The 22918-nt window shown below is 36.5% G+C and overlaps 1 protein-coding gene across 1 annotated transcript; it reads right to left on the bottom strand.

Annotated features, from left to right (window-relative positions):
• Nucleotides 1-1807: 1807 nt before the first annotated feature.
• Nucleotides 1808-22312, bottom strand: LOC117402564 (kinetochore-associated protein NSL1 homolog). Its single transcript, XM_034003846.3, has 6 exons — nucleotides 21976-22312; nucleotides 19608-19692; nucleotides 15788-15918; nucleotides 10887-10941; nucleotides 4261-4328; nucleotides 1808-3814 (listed from the first exon to the last, which is right to left on the bottom strand). The coding sequence occupies exons 1-6, from the start codon at nucleotides 22231-22233 to the stop codon at nucleotides 3527-3529; spliced, it is 885 nt and encodes a 294-aa protein (XP_033859737.3). The 5' UTR covers nucleotides 22234-22312; the 3' UTR covers nucleotides 1808-3526.
• Nucleotides 22313-22918: the final 606 nt, after the last annotated feature.

Consider the following 22918-nt stretch of genomic DNA (forward strand, 5'->3'; position numbering starts at 1 on the left):
GAAGTGGCACTGATGCAAAATGTAATATATATATATATATATATATATATATATATATATATATATATATATATATATATACACACACATACACAGTACTGTGCAAAAGTTTTAGGCAGGTGTGAAAAAATGCTGTAAAGTAAGAATGCTTTCAAAAAGACATGTTAATAGTTAATATTTATCAATTAACAAAATGCAAAGTGAGTGAACAGAAGAAAAATCTACATCAAATCAATATTTGGTGTGACCACCCTTTGCCTTCAAAGCAGCATCAATTCTTCTAGGTACACTTGCACACAGTTTTTGAAGGAACTCGGCAGGTAGGTTGGCCCAAACATCTTGGAGAACTAACCACAGTTCTTCTGTGGATTTAGGCAGCCTCAGTTGATTCTCTCTTCATGTAATCCCAGACAGACTCGATGATGTTAAGATCAGGGCTCTGTGGGGGCCATACCATCACTTCCAGGACTCCTTGTTCTTCTTTACGCTGAAGATAGTTCTTAATGACTTTCGCTGTATGTTTGGGATCGTTGTCATGCTGCAGAATAAATTTGGGGCCAATCAGATGCCTCCCTGATGGTATTGCATGATGGATAAGTATCTGCCTGTACTTCTCAGCATTGAGGAGACCATTAATTCTGACCAAATCCCCAACTCCATTTGCAGAAATGCAGCCCCAAACTTGCAAGGAACCTCCACCATGCTTCACTGTTGCCTGCAGACACTCATTCGTGTACTGCTCTCCAGCCTTTCGGTGAACAAACTGCCTTCAAATATTTCAAATTTTGACTCATCAGTCCAGAGCACCTGCTGCCATTTTTCTGCACCCCAGTTCCTGTGTTTTCGTGTATAGTTGAGTCGCTTGGCCTTGTTTCCACGTCGGAGGTATGGCTTTTTGGCCGCAAGTCTTCCATGAAGGCCACTTCTGACCAGACTTCTCCGGACAGTAGATGGGTGTACCAGGGTCCCACTGTTTTCTGCCAATTCTGAGCTGATGGCACTGCTGGACATCTTCCGATTGTGAAGGGAAGTAAGCATGATGTGTCTTTCATCTGCTGCAGTAAGTTTCCTTGGCCGACCACTGCGTCTACGGTCCTCAACGTTGCCCGTTTCTTTGTGCTTCTTCAAGAGCTTGGACAGCACATCTGGAAACCCCTGTCTGCCTTGGAATTTCTGCCTGGGAGAGACCTTGCTTGTGTCTTGTTGCTGTGCTCAGTCTTGCCATGGTGTATGACTTTTGACAGTAAACTGTCTTCAGCAACCTCACCTTGTTAGCTGAGTTTGGCTGTTCCACACCCAGTTTTATTCCTCCTACACAGCTGTTTCTGTTTCAGTTAATGATTGTGTTTCAACCTACATACTGAATTGATGATCATTAGCACCTGTTTGGTATAATTGTTTAATCATACACCTGACTATATGCCTACAAAATCCCTGACTTTGTGCAAGTGTACCTAGAAGAATTGATGCTGTTTTGAAGGCAAAGGGTGGTCACACCAAATATGGATTTGATTTAGATTTTTCTTCTGTTCGCTCACTTTGCATTTAGTTAATTGATAAATATAATCTATTAACATGTCTATTTTTGAAAGCATTCTTACTTTACAGCATTTTCACACCTGCCTAAAACTTTTGCACAGTACTATATATATTATATATATATATAGACACACACACACACACACACACACGAGTACTTGATCCCCCCCTGCCCGTTTTACATTCCAAATAACATATCCAATTTTGGTGAATTCTATGGCAATATCAGATATTAGGGTGCGATACAAATGGAAACAAGTCTATGATGTTTTTGTTCATTTTCGTTTTACTACCCAGAAACAAAAATTGTGTTACATAGTGTAATTTATGGGTTAAAAAGAATGTATTATAAAGACCAGCAAGCTAGAACAATATTCAGATACTTTAAATCAAATTCCCAACACAGCAAAACTACCAAGTTAAAATACAAGAAACAAAACTAAATAAGACAATGTAACAGTTTAATATTACATAGTGAAAGCACAGTAAAAGCATAATAGTAGCACTGGAAAAACATGTTATAAACTTTTTTTGCAAGGGTTGCATGTTGTATTAAAAGTTTAAATCACTCTTAAAAAAACAAACATACCTAAATTATATCCTGGAGTGATATGATAAAGACTTAGGAAATGTATGAGAAAAAATGTAATGTAAATCAAACCAAACAGATTTGCAAGTATGTTGCTTCTTATTTAGTACGCTGCAAACAATATCAAATTAATCCAATTACTTGCTGATCCCAATGATGGTACTAACTTGGTCAAATAAATGGATCAAGCTTACATATTGTCGTTGGGTGCATAAAGAGGACTAAACCAAGTACACCTATTGTTCTGCCGTTTGTATTTTTTGTTTTCATTTTGACAAAAGAAACGATGTGGGATGAGTTGGGGTCCTATTACCGGTAACACAGGGGCAAATCACTCCTTCCATAGTAAATGTGTTAGATGGGCAATTTGCCCACTGTGGAAAACGAGACCCAGGTAGTGAAACAGAGTACTTTAGTGTTGTGACAGGATAAATGATCTTTACCAGAGTCCAACTGATTCCATATCTCGTACACAAATTTTATTTTAATCATATTAACAGCGACAATACAAAGATCCACCTCTTTTTAGATCAGTGATCTCTGGGTACTTTTTTATTTTGTATTATTATTATTATTATTATTATTATTATTATTATTGAGGAGACCCAATAATTAGTCATATGAGACTGTTTTGTGTTTTTTTTATTTCCGCACAAGGCTATTTACAAAACGTACAATGATTTTTAGCTTATCTAAAATATACAAAAGGAAAAAAACAAAAACAAAAATATTACAGGAATCTATGAAGCAGAAATGTAGCGAGTCCTTACATACTTTGTATTTACAATGTTGTTTGGGGAAAACTGAAAACAATTGAATTCTACTGTGGGTAGACCCCCCCCCCCAAAAAAAATATTGACATTTCTTTCAGCAAAGTCTATACATTTCAGAATTTTAGGTGTGAGTTTAAGAATATATTACTTTCACAAAAAAAAAAAAAAAATGCTGATAGTTGCTGCAAAACAGAACACACTGACAGTTATTACAAAAATGATTGCAGGTCTAAATAATATTTAAAAACAAACAAACAAACAAACAAACAAACAAACATCTTTAATGGTTTCTATACACTTGTGTAAGACCATATACCAATTACTGTTATAAAACACTTATTTCTTTAACAGACCCCCCCCCCCCCAAAAAAAAAAAAAACTCTACATAATTTACATATAGCTTTATATATTTATGTACAAGAGAGTGGTAAAAAATACAAAAGTTAAAATTGCAAAGCAATGCTTGGGAGTTGTGTAAAGCAATGAACACTACAGTTAATGTTGTTAATGGATATAGGACACCTTCATACAAATAGCAGTGTACATTTTCCTTTCCATTCTTGCCTTTTCTTCTTGAATCTCTGCAAAGGTTTAATCTATATAGTTTAACATAGAAAACTAATTTTTATCTTCCGTTAAGACTGATTTGTCTCTTTGATCTCAGGGGGTACAGTGCCTGCATTTCAGTCTCCACAGATTTTCTTTTCAATGGGCATCTAATCTTTGGAGACTTCTTTGTGACATTCTCTGTGGGAGTTACCTCCAGTGGACTGGCAAGACAGTTTGTGTTACTTTTCTCCTCTGTTTCTTCATGTTTGAAAACGGCTTGGTGTGCCTTGGAGAGCCTGATATCAGGCTCCATTCCCATAACCTGGGACAACCCTTCCGCTTTCTGAAGCAAAGCTTGCAGCGACTTTATAAAGAAAGAGAATCAAGTTAGTGCGATTGTTTTGACTGCAAAAAAAGTTGTTTCAACTTTACAAAAATATGTCGCTATACCCAATTTATAATTTAAAGTGTCTGTTCTCTGCAATCAACCATTTACCTATTGGTTCCATTTCCTAGGATCATTATCAATAACCTTCAAAGTCCTACACTGTGTAGAGTTTAGAGTTAAACCTCTTATTACAATAAAAAGGAAGGAGTAGGTTTTAAACACTAAACAGTGTGCATCGATGCTTTAAAAATAATATAATGAAGCTGGTACAGCATTGCTAAAGTTAATGAAAATGTACTTTTAGATTGATATATACTAAGTCTATTTCAAAGTTAGGCCATTGTCTTGTAAAACAGGACAGATTTAAAGCAATACTATACATTAAGAATGGGAAATGTAATACATGAACTGGACTCTCCTACCTTCATGACTGTGCTGGCCTGTTTGGCCATTCCAGGTGCAGAAGCCAACACATTTTTCATTTTGGCATCTAAAGAAAAAAAAAAAAAAAAGGGTACTGGTATAATATGCATGGGATTGCTTGCAGTTGCAGATTGTCCACCTTTTAAGCCATTATTGCAGTTATCAGTCTGAACAAAGGAGCATTATTTATTACAAAATTATATTTTAAAAGTCTAACCCAGTGTTTCAGTGTTTTAACTGCTCTACTTTTCAATTTGAATTTCTAAAAGGTACTGTAAATAAGATATCATTTCTGTTTACATTAATTTGGGTATCTGGTATATTTATGCCAACAGCATGCTTCGTTAAACAGCAAATGCCAGACCCAATCAGAAACCTGTTTGACTTTGCCAGACAATAAGTGATACTAAGAGAAGGGTTTTATAAAATGAATCTACCCTAGTGATGATAGAGAAGGCATCTTCGCCACTGTGTTGTATTGTACCACGGTAGTTTCCTGGTTCGGTTCACATGTAGGAGAGAATATAGCTGCACTTGTGAAGTTTAATGTACTCAATCATGGTTACAAACTAAATTAAACTGGGATGATCAGTTACGAAACACTTTTGTGTGGGAACTTAATGTCCCAGCCCAGTCTTACAGTTTCAAAAAGTAAGAACTGAGGAAATGAAAAAGAGAAATGAAAGAATATGTTAATTACAGTACTATGGTAAGTAAACTTCCCAGGACAGAAGAATTTCTAGAATACAAAGGTTGTCATACAAATTAGCTGATTAGCTTTTGAAATGTTCTTAGGTTTTGCTCCAACACTTCCTATACTATATGCTACTTTATTTGTATTCCAGTACTATGTATTGTTGCAAATTTGGATTTTTATCCTTGGAATTTTGGACAAATTTTAAAGATAATTATATGAACACACACTCCTGCCAGAATAAGCATAAAAAGAATGTCCTGTTTACTATGCTTCAATAATAGTGGTGATTGATAGGTACTTTTATTTACCCAGAAGCACCCATCAATATGTTGGAGATTGGAAGCTGGGTTTGTCATTGAAACGTGAGTGATGGAAAGTGAAATCACTACACAACGTTCACTTTAGTCCATATTGTGGAATTTTGCGCTGGAATCATCACAGTATTTCTTTTCCCAAGTCTGACGTACCCAGCAATTTAGCCAGGATTCTTGGTTGTTTATTCCTAATAAAAAATGGATTGGCATATTACAAGCTTAGCTAATTTTAGCCATGGCTGTATCCTAGAGAAGTATACAATGGTATCAGCCTGTAACTGATGAATTGAACTTAAAATCAGTTATAACATTTTAGCCACTAAAATGTTGGCATTTGATGGACTTCCATGAAAACCAATACTAGTCTGTGAAATTTGACAGATAGGCAAAATACACAAATTCTGTCTCAAAAGACACTTCGGGTCAAAAACAATTAACTCATTTTAGTACAGAGGTTTTGTTTTTTTCAGATCTTCTGATTGAATGTTGAAAGACATCAATAATGTCTGAGGTTTAAATACGATAGTCATTTAGGGAACGCCTTTGTTCTCTAATGAATCTGAAAGGAACACCACTATATTTGGTAAGCAGGAGCAAATATTTAGGTTTCTCCACATCACTGCAAAGCTAAAAGTACACATTTGATACCCTTTGTTGGACTACATTACAATAATAAATAAATCAATCATAAAAGACATTTTGAGCTGGGCCACTTCTGTATAAATGCCATTCAAAAAGATAGAAATAAGATACCCTAAGAAAGAAACGCACAGAAAGATGCAACTCCTGTGTTGAAAGATTAAAATGTATGCATATTAACGCTTACTCCTGCAAATGTGTTTAAAAATAAACATAAAAATAAAACTATGATGTGCACTACTGATTTCTGAACTGTACAATAAAGCACATGTACTTTAGGGGAAGGGGGCTGCAGTTCACAAATCTATTTTAATATTACACATTTCATAATGGTATACAGCAGTCCCTCAATAATAGCCAATTATTCCATACATTAGGATATGCCGGACACAACGTATGTCCCCCAGTAATAACCAATATAGTATGACGCAAGAGACACAATTGAGGGGGGGGGGGGGGAATTGTTATATTGACAGCAAAGACAGGACAAAAATAAACAGAAGAGGAGATATGAGTAGCCTAGTAAACTTAAGTAAATGATTAAAAGAGGGCATATAAACAAATACTCTAAGAGTTTAAACTAACTGAAATCTCCAGTGGTTCGAAAGACAAGACGTGGACTACAATAATTACAATTCTGAATTTAAAGTCTTAAGTTTAATTGAAGAAATGGTGCTAGGTATTCATTTGGTTTTACGACTGTATATGCCTACCGTACAGATTTATATATATATATATTTTTTACATAGGACACATTCATTTCAGCCAGATGTATACATTAAAAATAAATTGAGCTCTACAAATGTGCTGGTGCGATAAAAGAAAAATACTTATATATAAATAAATAAATAAATAAATAATAAACCAGACACTTCGTTATTTCAGACAACCCATCTGTCTCCAGACATGTCCTGTATAGCAAAGGGCAACTGTAGTGTCTCCTCCCCTCCCGAAGGGTTATTAGAAATAACTAATGCATAACTAAACCTTGAATAACTAATCTAAAATCCAATCTACCTTGCTCAAAAAAACACAACTTGCCCGGTCTCTTGATGAACTTAATTTAATCCAACAAACAAGAAAAACTCAACCTGATGATGATAATGATTGACTTCAGTAACCAAAATTAGAAGTATTCCAGCCACTGGTACACACTATTGTGCTGTATCATCAAATCATTTAATGTATAGTATCCAAGGCCTTTAAAATATACTGGTATTTCCCGGTTTGATTTTCATTTAACTGTTTGGGGTCCAGGTTCTTCCCAATTGAGGGTCTGTGTTCTCAACCTGAATACTGCTACAGTAAATACTATAAATATTCTTGGATCACTCACTGGGGTCTGAACTAAATCAAAGTATATGGCAGCACCATAGCTATAATACAGTGCGTTTATATGAACATAAGAATTGCGATATTTTTCGGAAAACTAAGTTTTCCAAAAACTAATTCCAATTATCAAAAGTCATGTAAACACAGTTTTCGGAAAACGTATCGGAATATTCCTTAGGTCAGTTTTCGGAAAACAGCACCTAGAAATCTCCGATTCAATTCCGAAAACGAACCAAATGTATATCATGTAAACGCACTTTTCGGAAAACTTATTCTAATAGCGTACTGCACATGTGCAAACTTTGACCTTCATTCCTGCACGTAGTTTTAGAAAACAGAGAAAATAATAATCATATGTAGTCAGTCTGCATGGATCCATTTGCTCCGTTGAATCGTATTTTGTCATATACTTGTACTTGCTAGAACCGAAGTCATTGTATTTTATCTTGCTCTTAATTGTATTAATACTTGTACTGTGATTCTTGAAATGTATTTTTGTTTACGACTGTAAGTCATCCTGGGTAAGAAATTAATAATAATAATAATAATAATAATAATAATAATAATAATAATAATAATAAAAGTTAGGGATAAAGTAATATTTGTCTGTATGTTTTTTTTTTTAATCGCCCATACTGAAGCAGCACATGTTTTCCAGCTTTAAAATTACGTGAATTTAAAATAATGTCTGCAAAAGAAACTGGTAATATAGAACAGGATGAGCTGTTGGAAAGACTGATTGCACATTGTGGGGAATCTGAAAAAAGGTATAGGATGGTAGGCTAATCTTTGAATTTAAGACCTGACACTTCGATAAAGCACTTGTTATTGGATTGGTCTCCGTTCTATCGCAGAGAAAATGTCCGGTCTGTTCAAATCGTTTTCCGAAAACATCTTAACCGTCTTAATTTTGATTTATCCAGGCCTGGGGTGAATTAATGTTTGGCGAGTACACTTATGTTCTTCCCAACATACCAAAAATCTGAATGGGAAAGCAAGCTGTCCCTTAAATTCAATGCGGCAGGTCTCCCTTTAACCCTTTCATGCATGGCAACCTCATATGGGGACAGATTATATATACAAAGAAAAAAAAAATTCTCCCTAGTCTTTATATGGGGACATATGGAAGACACAAATGCATGATATGAGGATGCTAATGATAGTAGATGAGGTATATGTTGGTTGTTGGTGGTATGGCAGCAAGTCAATATCAAAATATTGGGTTCCGGTCTGGTACACATTGGTGTGGCTTTCATGAAAACTGATGCAATGCTAAGAGGAAGATGGACATTTATACTTGACTTCTTAAGTATGCTGTCATTATTTACAGTGCCTTGCGAAAGTATTCGGCCCCCTTGAACTTTGCGACCTTTTGCCACATTTCAGGCTTCAAACATAAAGATATGAAACTGTAATTTTTTGTGAAGAATCAACAACAAGTGGGACACAATCATGAAGTGGAACGAAATTTATTGGATATTTCAAACTTTTTTAACAAATAAAAAACTGAAAAATTGGGCGTGCAAAATTATTCAGCCCCTTTACTTTCAGTGCAGCAAACTCTCTCCAGAAGTTCAGTGAGGATCTCTGAATGATCCAATGTTGACCTAAATGACTAATGATGATAAATAGAATCCACCTGTGTGTAATCAAGTCTCCGTATAAATGCACCTGCACTGTGATAGTCTCAGAGGTCCGTTTAAAGCGCAGAGAGCATCATGAAGAACAAGGAACACACCAGGCAGGTCCGAGATACTGTTGTGGAGAAGTTTAAAGCCGGATTTGGATACAAAAAGATTTCCCAAGCTTTAAACATCCCAAGGAGCACTGTGCAAGCGATAATATTGAAATGGAAGGAGTATCAGACCACTGCAAATCTACCAAGACCTGGCCGTCCCTCTAAACTTTCAGCTCATACAAGGAGAAGACTGATCAGAGATGCAGCCAAGAGGCCCATGATCACTCTGGATGAACTGCAGAGATCTACAGCTGAGGTGGGAGACTCTGTCCATAGGACAACAATCAGTCGTATACTGCACAAATCTGGCCTTTATGGAAGAGTGGCAAGAAGAAAGCCATTTCTTAAAGATATCCATAAAAAGTGTCGTTTACAGTTTGCCACAAGCCACCTGGGAGACACACCAAACATGTGGAAGAAGGTGCTCTGGTCAGATGAAACCAAAATCGAACTTTTTGGCAACAATGCAAAATGTTATGTTTGGCGTAAAAGCAACACAGCTCATCACCCTGAACACACCATCCCCACTGTCAAACATGGTGGTGGCAGCATCATGGTTTGGGCCTGCTTTTCTTCAGCAGGGACAGGGAAGATGGTTAAAATTGATGGGAAGATGGATGGAGCCAAATACAGGACCATTCTGGAAGAAAACCTGATGGAGTCTGCAAAAGACCTTAGACTGGGACGGAGATTTGTCTTCCAACAAGACAATGATCCAAAACATAAAGCAAAATCTACAATGGAATGGTTCACAAATAAACATATCCAGGTGTTAGAATGGCCAAGTCAAAGTCCAGACCTGAATCCAATCGAGAATCTGTGGAAAGAACTGAAAACTGCTGTTCACAAATGCTCTCCATCCAACCTCACTGAGCTCGAGCTGTTTTGCAAGGAGGAATGGGGAAAAATTTCAGTCTCTCGATGTGCAAAACTGATAGAGACATACCCCAAGCGACTTACAGCTGTAATCGCAGCAAAAGGTGGCGCTACAAAGTATTAACTTAAGGGGGCTGAATAATTTTGCACGCCCAATTTTTCTGTTTTTTATTTGTTAAAAAAGTTTGAAATATCCAATAAATTTCGTTCCACTTCATGATTGTGTCCCACTTGTTGTTGATTCTTCACAAAAAATTACAGTTTCATATCTTTATGTTTGAAGCCTGAAATGTGGCAAAAGGTCGCAAAGTTCAAGGGGGCCGAATACTTTCGCAAGGCACTGTACATAACAACTTCCTCAAAGGTGCAGATCTCAAATCTTACAAGCGTATTTATTATTATACATTTTTAATCAGCTACAAGTTACATATGATTCGTCAGCACAATCGTAAATAACACATGGCTCAGTTGTTGGTGGATGTACTTGGTAAATACACTGCACAGTAACCCAACAAGCACTGTGAACATTAGGAATGTCAAACTGCATTTCCACTGTCCAACATTGCTGTTCTCAGGTGCATGTTCAGAAACTTTCTTTTTGAACACAGTTAATAATTATTAAGTTTACTTAAATATTCAAACAATCACTATCATACAGTAATAAATAGTAAAGACATACAGTTCATATTAATTCTCCATCAATCCACAGGGTACATTTTTATCTCTCTGCTTTTCAAAAGAAGCTTATGAATTGGACCCTCAGCACCTATGCTGTCTTTTCCTGGTTTGTGCTCACTCAACCTGCCCCTGAGAGTGTTTTACTAACCAATCTTGCTGAGAGCTGAATGAACTAGCTTGCACAGGGAGGGAAGGGCTATCATTGGAACAGGGGGCCCATCAAGATTTCATAATTTGAAATTGCATGTGTTGGGATTATCACATCACATGATGCTGGTATCCAGAACCAATGGACAACCTGTCAGGATTTCCATGTAGCAACTTGTTTGAAATACACTATCTCATTCTTACCTTGTTCTTGATCGCTTGTTATTTTTTGTGGTGCAACTACTTGCTGGTACAATCCCTGAAAACATAAACAAAATCTTGTAAGAAAACCCCCCCCAACAAAATAAAACATATTACAAAACCATTCTTTCTTATTATGGGGATTTTGTTACATTTGTAAAATTGCACTGGGTGGAAAGTAATTTGTTGCCAAATCATCAGATGGCACCAAGTTTATTTTATCAGAATATGACAAATCTTATGAATAAGTCCATCATTATTTAATCCTCAAAAAATAGTTTCCTACTGCATTTTTTTCAGATGTGCATTATTAAACTGCATTATCTCATTGTAATATTACTGTAACAGTCAAGAGCATACCAGTACAACCACAAAGGTTTGTAAGAATTGCACTGATCAGAAATCTTGTAAGAGTCAACGCAGCTTGCAGATAATCACATCATGATAGATCTATATTATACAGCAATGGCCAGAAGTTCAGCATCACCTAGAATTCGTTATTAAATTAATCATATTTAGGGAACCACTGAACTTGTGATACGGTTTGCCAATTAAAATCTTTAACACACTGTTAAAGAAGAGACAATGATCTATTCTGGAACACCAAGATATTTAGTGAATAAGTAGTCAGAGTGAAGTTATCCGGCAACAAACTCCCCATCCCCAGTTGTACTGCTTTCCTAGAAAAAAAACATTTTGGGGTAACATGATTCTACTTGTGAGATGTCTTGCTCATTAAAATATTTTCAGGGATACCGAGATGTTTAGTTAGTAAAGGCTGTAAGTGAGGAAACATGGGCAATACAATCCCACCCCTAGTTTTGCTGTAAATCACAGAGGGCATTACCAGGCATTATGGGCCGTTTGGGTAATGGGGCCCGAGACGAAGTCGATATAGAGGTGTTTTAGCAGTTCAGGAACTGGAGACATTCAGTGCGTTTAATTGAGCATAAGAACTCCGATATTTTTCGGAAAACTAAGTTTTCCGAAAACTAATTCCGATATCAAAAGTCATGTAAACACAGTTTTTGGAAAATGTATCGGAATATTCCTTGGGTCAAATGTATATCATGTAAACGCACTTTTCGGAAAACTTATTCTGATAGCGTACTGCACATGTGCAAACTCTGACCTTCATTCCTGCACGTGGTTTTAGAAAACAGAGAAAATAATAATCATATGTAGTCAGTCTGCATGGATCCATTTGCTCCGTTGAATCTTTTTTTGTCATATACTTGCTAGAACCGAAGTCATTGTATTTTATCTTCCTCTTAATTGTATTAATAATTGTACTGTGATTCTTGAAATGTATTTTTGTTTACGACTGTAAGTCACCCTGGATAAGGGCGTCTACTAAGAAATAAATAATAATAATAATAATAAGTTAGGGATAAAGTAATATTTGTCTGTGTATTTTTTTAATAGCCCATACTGAAGCAGCACATGTTTTCCAGCTTTAAAATTACGTGATCATTTAAAATAATGTCTGCAAAAGAAACTGGTAATAGAACAGGATGAGCTGTTGGAAAGGCTGACTGCACATTGTGGGGAATCTGAATAGAGGTATTGTTATTGGATTGGTCTCCGTTCTATCGCAGAAAAAATGTCCGGTCTGTTCAAATTGTACTTAGGCTACTACAGTACTTTGCATGCGAAAATATCCCGCGTTTTCCGAAAACTTCAATCCATGTATACAGCTGAATTCTAATTAGACATTCTATTGTTAACCATGTAAACACAGAAAAGTGATGTTTTAAGAAAATCAGTTTTCTGTTTCAGTTTTCCGAAAACTAACACTTTGTCATGTAAACATACTGATTGATGTGATTGAAGCTCGAATAAATGCAGCCATGTAACACCTTGTATTCTACAAAGTTCAATGATACCATCTCCTCGTAGGCTGACTGGCAGACAGTTTATCTTCCAACACAACGACCCAAAGCATACGGCTAAGTCAACTCTGGAATTTTTGAAGAAAACAAAGACCGTAAAAAATAGAGTAAGTGCTATCAAACCTGGACTGAAATAACAACACTTCCAAGAAATTTAACAGCTTTTTTATTTACATTTTTACTACTCTGCAACTATCAAAGCACAAAATGCTGTGCAGTATCCAATAATTAATTAATTATTTATCTAAAGCGAGTTAAACCTCAAAACCCATTTACACAAACACAGTGATGGGGAGTGTCAGCTTTTACTTATTGCTGGTGTTTCTTCGTACCTATGCAAGTGATATGACGCCCACCATGTTTCACAGAGAAGTCTGTCGAGCAGTATTCACAGCAGACGTGAGATTGAGACACTCCACTTCTTTTAATGAATGACCATTCAGTGGTCAATTCCTCTCGATATTTCTGACAAACCAACCTCGATCTTTTTGATTGAGGAGAGTAACATTTTTTGTTTGATTTGTGATTCCTATTTTAATAACTGATAAGGAAGGCTGGGATTTTTTCATGGACATTTGTACTAAAAATCACGGAGCAAGGGGGAAATGTTGTGTGAAAGTCACAGGGATGAAAATTCAACTGTGTTGTTATTATTATTTATTTTTTTAAATACAATATACAGTACCTACATAAACATAAAACTGGTCTGTATATAGTAGGAAAAGGGGAATATTAATCTAAATATTTATTTACTATGGTTTAATCCTGTAAATCGGTAAGCTTCAGTGTATACAACTATAAACAAAAATGTTCGTTTTACATGACATCTGGTGGGGTTTCTACAGGACAGCAAACAAAAACTGTAGGTTTTACATACCTTTAAAAAATAACGTTTTAAGTTGAAGACTCTGTGTGCATCTGATGCTTCTACTGTGGTACAGTTTGCAGTTATTTTACGTTTTGGTTTGTTTGTTTATATATTATTATGATACAACATGTTGTACATTTGATGCCTTTCTGGAGTGCCGGTCATACCGAACTACATTTCTGTATGCAAAAAATGATTACAGCAAGAGTGGGAATCTCGTTTCCATGTTTTTCCAGAACTGGTAAACGTTGCATTTCATTTCACTGACAATTTCATAGTTAGCACGGAACTTGTCAAGTTGTGTTGATAAAGTTCAATGTTCTCTACTAAAATCACAGAATACGTATCCACCTTGACTTAATCACAGCCCTACTGACAAGCAACCAAGTAAATATGCGATTGATGATGATAGCAAGGCGACATTTGAGCAGCAGTTTCTGAAGGACCCCTAAACTGGTTACAAAGCAACTCGGCTCAGAGCTTTTAGTATGCCAGTTAAACTGCCACAATAAACTGTTAGTGAAATACAGTATTATTTAAGAACCATTAATTATTTAAAAAATTTAACAGGAAAACAGATACATGGTATTGAAATAATATTTCATAAACGTTCAGGGACTATCCATTATTTATTTATTTATTTAATAAAAATCGTAATATTATACCCCTTGCCGTAGCAGAACCTCCAAAATAGTAGGTGCTGCGGCCAAATCGTAGCAGTTGGCATACCTGCATAATTAATAAAAGCAAAAGGAGGACACACAAAATACTAAAGCAGGGGTGCCAATACTTTTGTCATGAACAAATATTTGAAATTGATTAAGTGCTTTTGCTCTTTTTTATAAAGATTGTTAAACTACCAGAAATTGTGTATTTTGGTCTTTGTCATATTAATTAGTGGCAAATGTTCACTAAATGGTTGTATTCAACAAGTTTTCTTGAATTATCTTATTTGAAGTGTAGGGTGCCAATACTTTTGTCTGCAACTGTGTGTGTTTATATATCTGGTTAATACAAATTTTAAGGGACCAGCAAAAAAAACTGTATTTTCAGTAATTGTTATTATCAGGAGTTAGGCCAAATGCATCCTGTCAGTTTTTATTGAAGTTACAGTAACACTGAAATCAAATTTAAATTACAGAACAATGAAAAGTATTATACACTTAAAAGTATTGTGCGTTATTGAAAATACAATTGGAAGTGAACTTTTAAAAAGTGTACATTGCAAATGAACTGCACTTGCAATCTGTATGTTCCGTTATTTGTTTATTTAGCAGACGCCTTTATCCAAGGCGACTTACAGAGACTAGGGTGTGTGAACTATGCATCAGCTGCAGAGTCACTTGCAACATCTCACCCGAAAGAAGAAGCACAAGGAGGTTAAGTGACTTGCTCAAGGTCACACAGTGAGTCAATGTCCCATTCTGATCAAGGGCATTTTTTAAAACACTAAAGGTATCCTCAACATCAGGTATTGAGCAAAATGGAAATGCTGACGTCTTGCATCAACAGTTTGCTCTTCAGAGGCCTGAAATATTGTATATTGTGTTTGTGATAATGTTGAAATCTGCATGAACATCTTTTTTTTCTGTATGGTGGTGCATTAACCACTGCTTTCAACACTTCTACTTTCATCAGCAAGGATATGATGTGTGAGCACTATGGCAGCTCGAAGTGCATCATAGGATCTGTAGTCCCAAAACAGCACTAAAATACAGAACAGAGGCACTACTCTGGATGCAAGTGAATATATTTCCCAATGTCCTTTACACTCAGCTGTTCGAACTAGAGCCATTAGTTTTACTCTAAATGTTCTTCACTGAGAGGGCTCCAAAATAATTTGCACTAACAGGAGATTACAGTAAAGTGAATTTATATTATAAGTAATTTACAATAAGTGACTGCTATATTTGTACGGGATATGTAGAAAATTCGTAATATCTGGAAATTTGTCTAATCCCAGTTTGTTTTAACGAGAATTGACCGTATATAACTGTTTGTCATTCACTTTGGCCTACTGAGTAGAATTGAGCAGATGTGGTATGTTTGTGATAGTAAACTGTCTGTAAGTCTGATTTAAAGACTTACAGATTGATTTGGCAAAAAACTCTGAATCACTGGATTATATAGAGAAGAATACACACCATCATTTCTCGTTCCACTTTCAACCTCCTGACTATATAGGGAAGGATCTTTTTTGGATAGTGTTTGCGTCTGAGAACAGTCTCCAAAATGTGTTCGTCCAGCAGGTCATCAAGAGACTTGTTGTCAGCATCTGAAATTGCATAAGAGAGACAAAAAACACATTAACAGACATGCTAATCGGGAAGATATTGCACCAACTTGTATGGAATTCAAAGCAACCCAAATAATACATTTATTCCAGGCGGTCACATGACAAATATTTCCAATTACAATCAATATTGCACATCCCATAGATGTTGTTGCCAAACAATATGTCAGTATACTTGTGGGCAGTTCTAGATTGTGATTGAATAACGTTTTCTAATTCGATCAATCGTACAATGATAGTATATTCAAAATGAAAACAGGACTCAATGTAGAAAATAAATAAATAAATACCTCCATCTTGTGGCCAAATTGATTTCTCAGCCTTGTACTGCACTCAACATGTCATTGGTGGTTATCCTACACAAGGCAAACTCAATATGTTGGTCTTTTAAGACTGCTGCAACAAAGGGTATTTTGACCTTCGAAAGTTCGGAATACATTACTGAAGGAAGGTTTGGACCTTCGATGGTACCAATTTGCATGATTTACTGGTGACACAACAGTCACTTGCACAGTTTGCATTCAACCTTTTTTTTTTGGTCGTTTGGGCATTTAACAAAAATAATCCCAAACAGCAGAGAAGTTTCGAGACATTTCTTTCAACATAGCTTACGCTATACAGCGCTTTGCTGTCGAGATGGCGAATGAAGAAATTTACTTCTGGTTAACACGAGCTGAAGGTGGGAGGGACAGACGTTTTTTCGAAATTAAATTGGCGTATATTTTGTATGTTTCAAACATATTCTACAATAACACTTCTCTTACACTGTCGTGTACACTAGGTATTCAGTACTCAGGGTTCTCCCCAGGCCTTTTCAGTTGGGCCGGCCGGCCGGCAAAGTGTCTGTCACCGCCCGACTGAAAAAACCTTGCAGATGCTACTGTGCCTTTAACAATGAGGATTGATTATGCTTCTAGCAGACTTGATCAGTTGCGTGTTGCTGGGTGAAAAAAAAAAATCTTGGAACTACATGACAGCTGTGTTATGTCTGGACACAACATTTAACTAATCAGAGTTGAAGGGGCGGGTTTTCTGTGTTAAGCACTTTGAAAGGCTAAAACGTTAAATGACAACTGCTAAAAAATAACCAATTATTTTCAAAGCAAAAATAGTGACAACGAATGCAGGGGGTCAAAATAAGCCGGCAATTGGTGCAATCCACCGCCTAATACTATATTTGCGCCGGCTACTTTATTAAAAAAATATTAAGATTATTTGGGGGTATTATCATTCAGTCCATTTTTTGTTGTACTAGTGTATGCAAGGTGATAGATAGTACATAATAGCTATACATATGCACCAAAAAAAAAAAAAAAGGCGTATTCCTTTTGTTGTGATATCGTAACAATATGTACCCATGTGCTTTCGAGAGATATTGGGGGTTCATTTATAGAGGCGGTACGCCTTTAAGAAGAAAGGCGTGATGGGATATCAGCTGTTGTCAGTTGACATACAAATGCTTAAGTGCAGGGTGCTGGATTATTACACTGCGGTTTCATGCATCAGTTATGATGGTGACCAAACGTCTGTGAGTACTGTCGTGTATGGTTAAAATGAACAGTTGCGTTCAAAAAATGTAGAATAGCGAAAAACAAAAAGACGTGCATTAACAAAATGCCCTGAAAACGTAACATAAAGAAAACAATTTAAATGAAGCAATAAGCTCAATAATTAAGCTAAAAAGGAAGTGAAAACCCTACATTATCTTTCCCCAGTCAAATCGTAGAGTGCCTAAATAAGCACAGTAATTTACCATAATAAAACACAGTAATGAAAAAGAAAATGTATAACATAAATATATATATATATATATATATATATATATATATATATTATATATATATATATATATATATATATATATATATATATATATATATATATAGTCAGCGAAAGACAACACATTATTTAAATTATTTGTCGTATTATAGATTTAAGGCAAGGCAAGTTTATTTTTCCGTTAAAAGTGCTCCCGGCTATAATGTTCTGCCGCCCGGCTGTACAGAATTCCTGGGGAGAACCGTGAGTACATATTTTACTGAAACACTACAACCGCTATAGGTACCCCCCAGTGCTTTGGCATAATATACCCTGCTTCATACATGACAGCGGCACCATATAGAGTTGCTACGTATAAAGATTTGGTTGTGGATTTTAATACAAACAACTTTTGTATAAGTAATATGCATTATACAAATCAAAATATCGAATTTTGCATGTGAGTGACATTTAATGTGTGATTTATAGTATTCACACATTGTCAAACGATTTCTGTTAACAGAAATTATTTTGTATCATTATTAGTATTAGTATTTTTATTACTATTATGGTTTATTTATTATATTTATGACGGCGAGGCGCCGTGTGTTTATTTAGAAGTGTATTTGTGACGGCGAAGCGCCGCGGGGTTTGTTATTTTGTAGCGTGGATGGGTAGTCCCATCCACAGCAGTAATTAATAAACTCGTGCAGATTGTGGCTGAGGGGTAATAGACTAATTACTAGGCAGTTAAACCCCTCGCACACGGTATAAAAAGCCTGCAGCTCTCCAGCTCGTGGTGGGTGTTTTAGGAGCGGAGAGAGCGAGAGGAACGAGAGAGTGAAAACTAAAATTAAAAACAGATACAGGAACAGTGAAGGCTACAGGCCAGCCTGACCTGTATTATTATTTACTTTTGTGTTCAAGACTTGTTTTGTTTGCATATTTGTTTTCACTCTGTGAGCAAGTTGCTTTTTGTTAAAATATTTTATTTCTTTTTGTTATTTGTTAATAAAAACGGCGGTCAGCCGCGTTTTTCTTACTTTAACTGCAGTCCCTGGTGTCAGTATTTTTCCCGTCCCTGCTTCTGTCTGACGTCACCGCTTAGCCAGCCTGTCACAAGCCCTAAAAAATGTGGACATTATCTTCTTCTTACAAAAGTAAAGTAATGTAATGTAAGGGGACTCCCGAGTGGCGCATCCAGTAAAAGCACTCACGTAGAGTGCAGGATGCACCCTATAGTCTGGATGTCGTCGGTTCGAGTCCAGGCTATTCCTTTGCCGACGGGAGCTCCCAGGGGTGGCGCACAATTGGCTGAGTGCCGCCCGGGGGCAGGGAGGGTTAGGTTGGCCAGGGTGTTCTCAGGTCACCGCACACTAGCGACCCCTGTAGTCTGGCCGGGCACCTGCGGGCTTGCCTATAAACTGCCCAGAGCTGCGTTGTCCACCGACGCTGTAGCTCTGGGTGGCTGCATGGTGAGTCCGCAGTGTGTAAAAAAGCAGTCAGCTGACGTTTTTGCCACTCCCGAGTCAGCGTGGGGGTGGTAACGGTGAGCTGAGCTAAATCAAAAATAATTGGACACTATTAAATTGGGGAGAAAACAACAAAAAAAAACAAAATTGGCGAATACTAAAATTTAAAAAAAAAAAAAGAAAAAAAAATGTAATTTGTGATTTGGTCCAATGTAGCACATTTGTTGCATGGCACATTAAGTTGCAGGCCCTGCTTACATTGCTATTCCAGTATCAACTGGGAGGCTGTCTTGGTGGACACCCTGGTCAATGCAGTCAGCACAATGAGGGATGAGACAGTTACTACCACTCCCCTTCTAAAGTCACAGAGATCCATCTGCCTTCTCATAATTGACACCATGCTTATTCAGAGAGAAGCAAACAAAAAAGGAAAACTCCTACCATTTTGGGGCTGCTCTTCTTCTGAAGCTGCCTCCCAAGTGTCTCCATTGATGGTAATATTCTCTTGAACAGCAGCATCAAGGTGCTGTAAAAATAAACAAGAAAATGATTCAGCAAATGATGTATTATTTACTTTTAAATACCATACCTGTAGGCCTGACCCCTTTCAGCAGATCCTTTCATTCTAAGGATGTTTTTGTACAGATTACATTTTTTGTTAGAAATTAAAGTTCCTAGATCCTCTATGCTTCTTTCAATCAAATATATCATTAAACTTTGTGTATAACTTACAGCTGGTTACACAGACCCTGATTAGTACTGGTCTTGGACTGCCCAATGTTACTTTAGGTAAGGTAGTCCAAGATTACTGCTAATCGGGATCTGTGAAACCAGCTGATTGTCTATAAAAACAGAATTCTTTTCAGCAGTTCGTGTCTGGGTGAGCAGTCAAATGTTTAAAAATACTTGCATAAAACAAACTTTGATATGCTGGCCAGTATTTCCATATTCACACTGGCACTGTGCATGAAAGCAATACTCAACCAGTTTTGCTCACACTTGACTTAATGCATCAGAGTGCGACTGACTAACTGGATTAACTAATCCACCTTTGAATAATTCAAGTCTGCATTAATTACTGCCAGAGTAATTTTACCCTGCATTAGCGTGTGTAAACAAACTAGCCCACATTTTTCATTGCGCATGCGTGATTCACTTAAGATGTGCTTTACACATGTGTGGATCAAAGAACTGCACTGTAGAGTCAACTCCATCTTTAGTGTATCTACTAAACTACATCAAATGTGGATATAACTGGGGGGGAATCTTATCGGACCCTTAAAGGAAACTGAAAAAGGCGACAGGTATGTCATTGTCTCCACAGAGTACCTGACAAGGTGGGTAGAAGTCAACCCTCTACAAGAGAAATCTGCTGACAGTGTTCACCGATTCCTTCTGATGCTGGTTTTCCACTTTGGAGCATGCAAGGTCTTTCTTTACATATATCCTTGATATCTATGTAATTTGTCAAAAAAAAAAAAAATAAGTATTTCCAGCTTGTGGCACCAATCCCTTAACAATCGAATTATAACAATGTATTGGAATCTGTGCATTTGATAGATTATGTAACATACAGTATGTAAGCTGTGTTTTTATTATTATTATTGGTTTGGTTTTGTTATGTGAATATAATATAATGTAAAAAAAAAAAAAAAAAATTTCCACAGGGCCAGCACAGGTACATCTCAGTAGTGCAGTACAAATACAAAGCGAGACATTAACTAAGATAAAAATAATACAAAAATACAGACCAAATTACCATAAACAACCACTAGTTCTACAGTTCTACGTCACCACAAAAACCATTAGAAAGCCCACAACAATAACAGACCAATAAGCCAAAACTAAACTCACCACAGCGATCAGTTCCAAAACAAGGACAACAAAACGAATTTATTAAACATTAAAAAAACTGTTTTAATGGTTTTATGTTTTTTTTTAATAATCAGTTTTATTAAACATATAATAGTACTCACTGGAACCAGATCCTTAATATTTGTATCCCATTCGTCGGTTGCAAAGCAAGAACCGGTTAGCACATTGCTAATAAAAATATTTTAATCTAATCAACGCTAAACTAGCTCTAGAGTTTTAAGTGTAAACGCACTAAATTATACAGTGTATCCAGCCACATCCACGCGACAGTGTTGTTGTGACGTGAGATGTGTTTCCAAGGGCATCAAGCAAGCACTAATATATTTGATTCAAACACATGCTCCCTTGAAAAAGATATGTACAACATACCGAAACGTTGGGCAGCTGGCTCTTTGAGCTAATATATATATATATATATATATATATATATATATATATATATATATGTGTGTGTGTGTGTGTGTGTGTGTGTGTGTGTGTGTGTGTTTAAAGAAGCAAATGATGTCTATTATTTTCAGTGCCAATTGGAACTAATGTAAAAACATTACAACATGCAACAAGTTGGCTTTTTTTTTTTTTTTTAAAGCAAGTACTTTATGACAAACGACACTCAGTACTCAATTCATATCTGGATAGGGCAGCAGTGTGGAGTACTAGTGGTTAGGGCTCTGGACTCTTGACCGGAGGGTCGTGGGTTCAATCCCTGGTGGGGACACTGCTGTTGTATCCTTGAGCAAGGTACTTTATCTAAGATTGCTCCAGTAAAAACCCAACTGTATAAATGGGTAATTGTATGTATAAATAATGTGGTATCTTGTAACAATTGTAAGTCGCCCTGGATAAGGGCGTCAGCTAAGAAATAAATAATAATAATGTTGTGTTCTTTTGTCGTGGTGTTGTGTTTTTTTTTTTTTTTTTTTTTAAATACACTCACCAGCTGTAGGTTCTGGAGTAAATCGCCACTGGATAACTGAGCTTTTCGGTCTAGCCCGTTCTTCAGCAGCTCCCGGTATTTTTCAAGGAGCTCTGTAACCGAGCGCTTCGAATAACACTGGAGCTTGTGATCCCGCTCCTCTGGTACCCCATCATCGTCGGGAAGCCTTGTATTAATAGCCCCGTCGATCAAGTTCGGTCCCAAATCACAGTTTATTTCTATTAGACTGGGATCCCCGTCTCCTTGAATTAGCGCCATTTTCTCAAATTTTTTAACCTCGGTCCGGAAGCGGAAACAAAGAAACACTATGAAATCGCTTCGGGGACAACGTGTTTTGCTTTAAGAATAGTTCCCATGTAGAGACAGTCGAGAGGAAATATTTGTAAATCTCTTAAACTGTTGCTGTGAATACTTTTTTAAAAGTTGGGTTATTTAACTGTAATCATGTACTGTATATAATTAAATCTGTTCAATTTTTTCATTTTTTCCGCATACTTGTATGTACCCAACCAGCTTTTTGAAATCACTCAAAACAAATGTAGTGATTATCTCTCACAAATATTTGTTTTCAGAGTTGGTGCAGTGCGTTTATTTAAGGAATGTAAGGTTTTGTCGACTGCCACTGTCATATCCCAGCACACGAATTTGACAAAGTAAGGAGTCTTATTTTAAGAACTATAATGATGTCTCAAACTAAGCACACATGTAGGCTGTCTAAAATGTGTTATTGCAATCGCAGTAGCGTTTCAAAATAGTCTACTGTCAGTGTTGGTCATTGTATCAAATGCACCATGAGTTATGTAAAGTGTAATTGATACGTTGAAATACATGCGACAAATGTTTTTTTTGTAAGACTGAAATTGTAATTGTCCTGCCTATAATAAAGGCATAACAATATTTTAATGTATAGAGCTTGTACAAAAAGACACACACACACGCACTG

Source organism: Acipenser ruthenus, chromosome 5 (assembly GCF_902713425.1).
Source record: "Acipenser ruthenus chromosome 5, fAciRut3.2 maternal haplotype, whole genome shotgun sequence".
Classification (NCBI taxonomy): Eukaryota; Metazoa; Chordata; class Actinopteri; order Acipenseriformes; family Acipenseridae; genus Acipenser; species Acipenser ruthenus.

What these genes read in the sequence shown, in the direction of transcription:
- LOC117402564 (XM_034003846.3), bottom strand. Translation starts at nt 22,233, where the DNA reads ATGGCGCTAATTCAAGGAGACGGGGATCCCAGTCTAATAGAAATAAAC. An exon ending in TACTCCAGAACCTACAGCTG is followed by an intron (nt 19,693 to 21,975) that starts GTGAGTGTATTT and finishes TTATTTTTACAG; the next exon opens with CACCTTGATGCTGCTGTTCA. An exon ending in AGAAGAGCAGCCCCAAAATG is followed by an intron (nt 15,919 to 19,607) that starts GTAGGAGTTTTC and finishes ATGCAATTTCAG; the next exon opens with ATGCTGACAACAAGTCTCTT.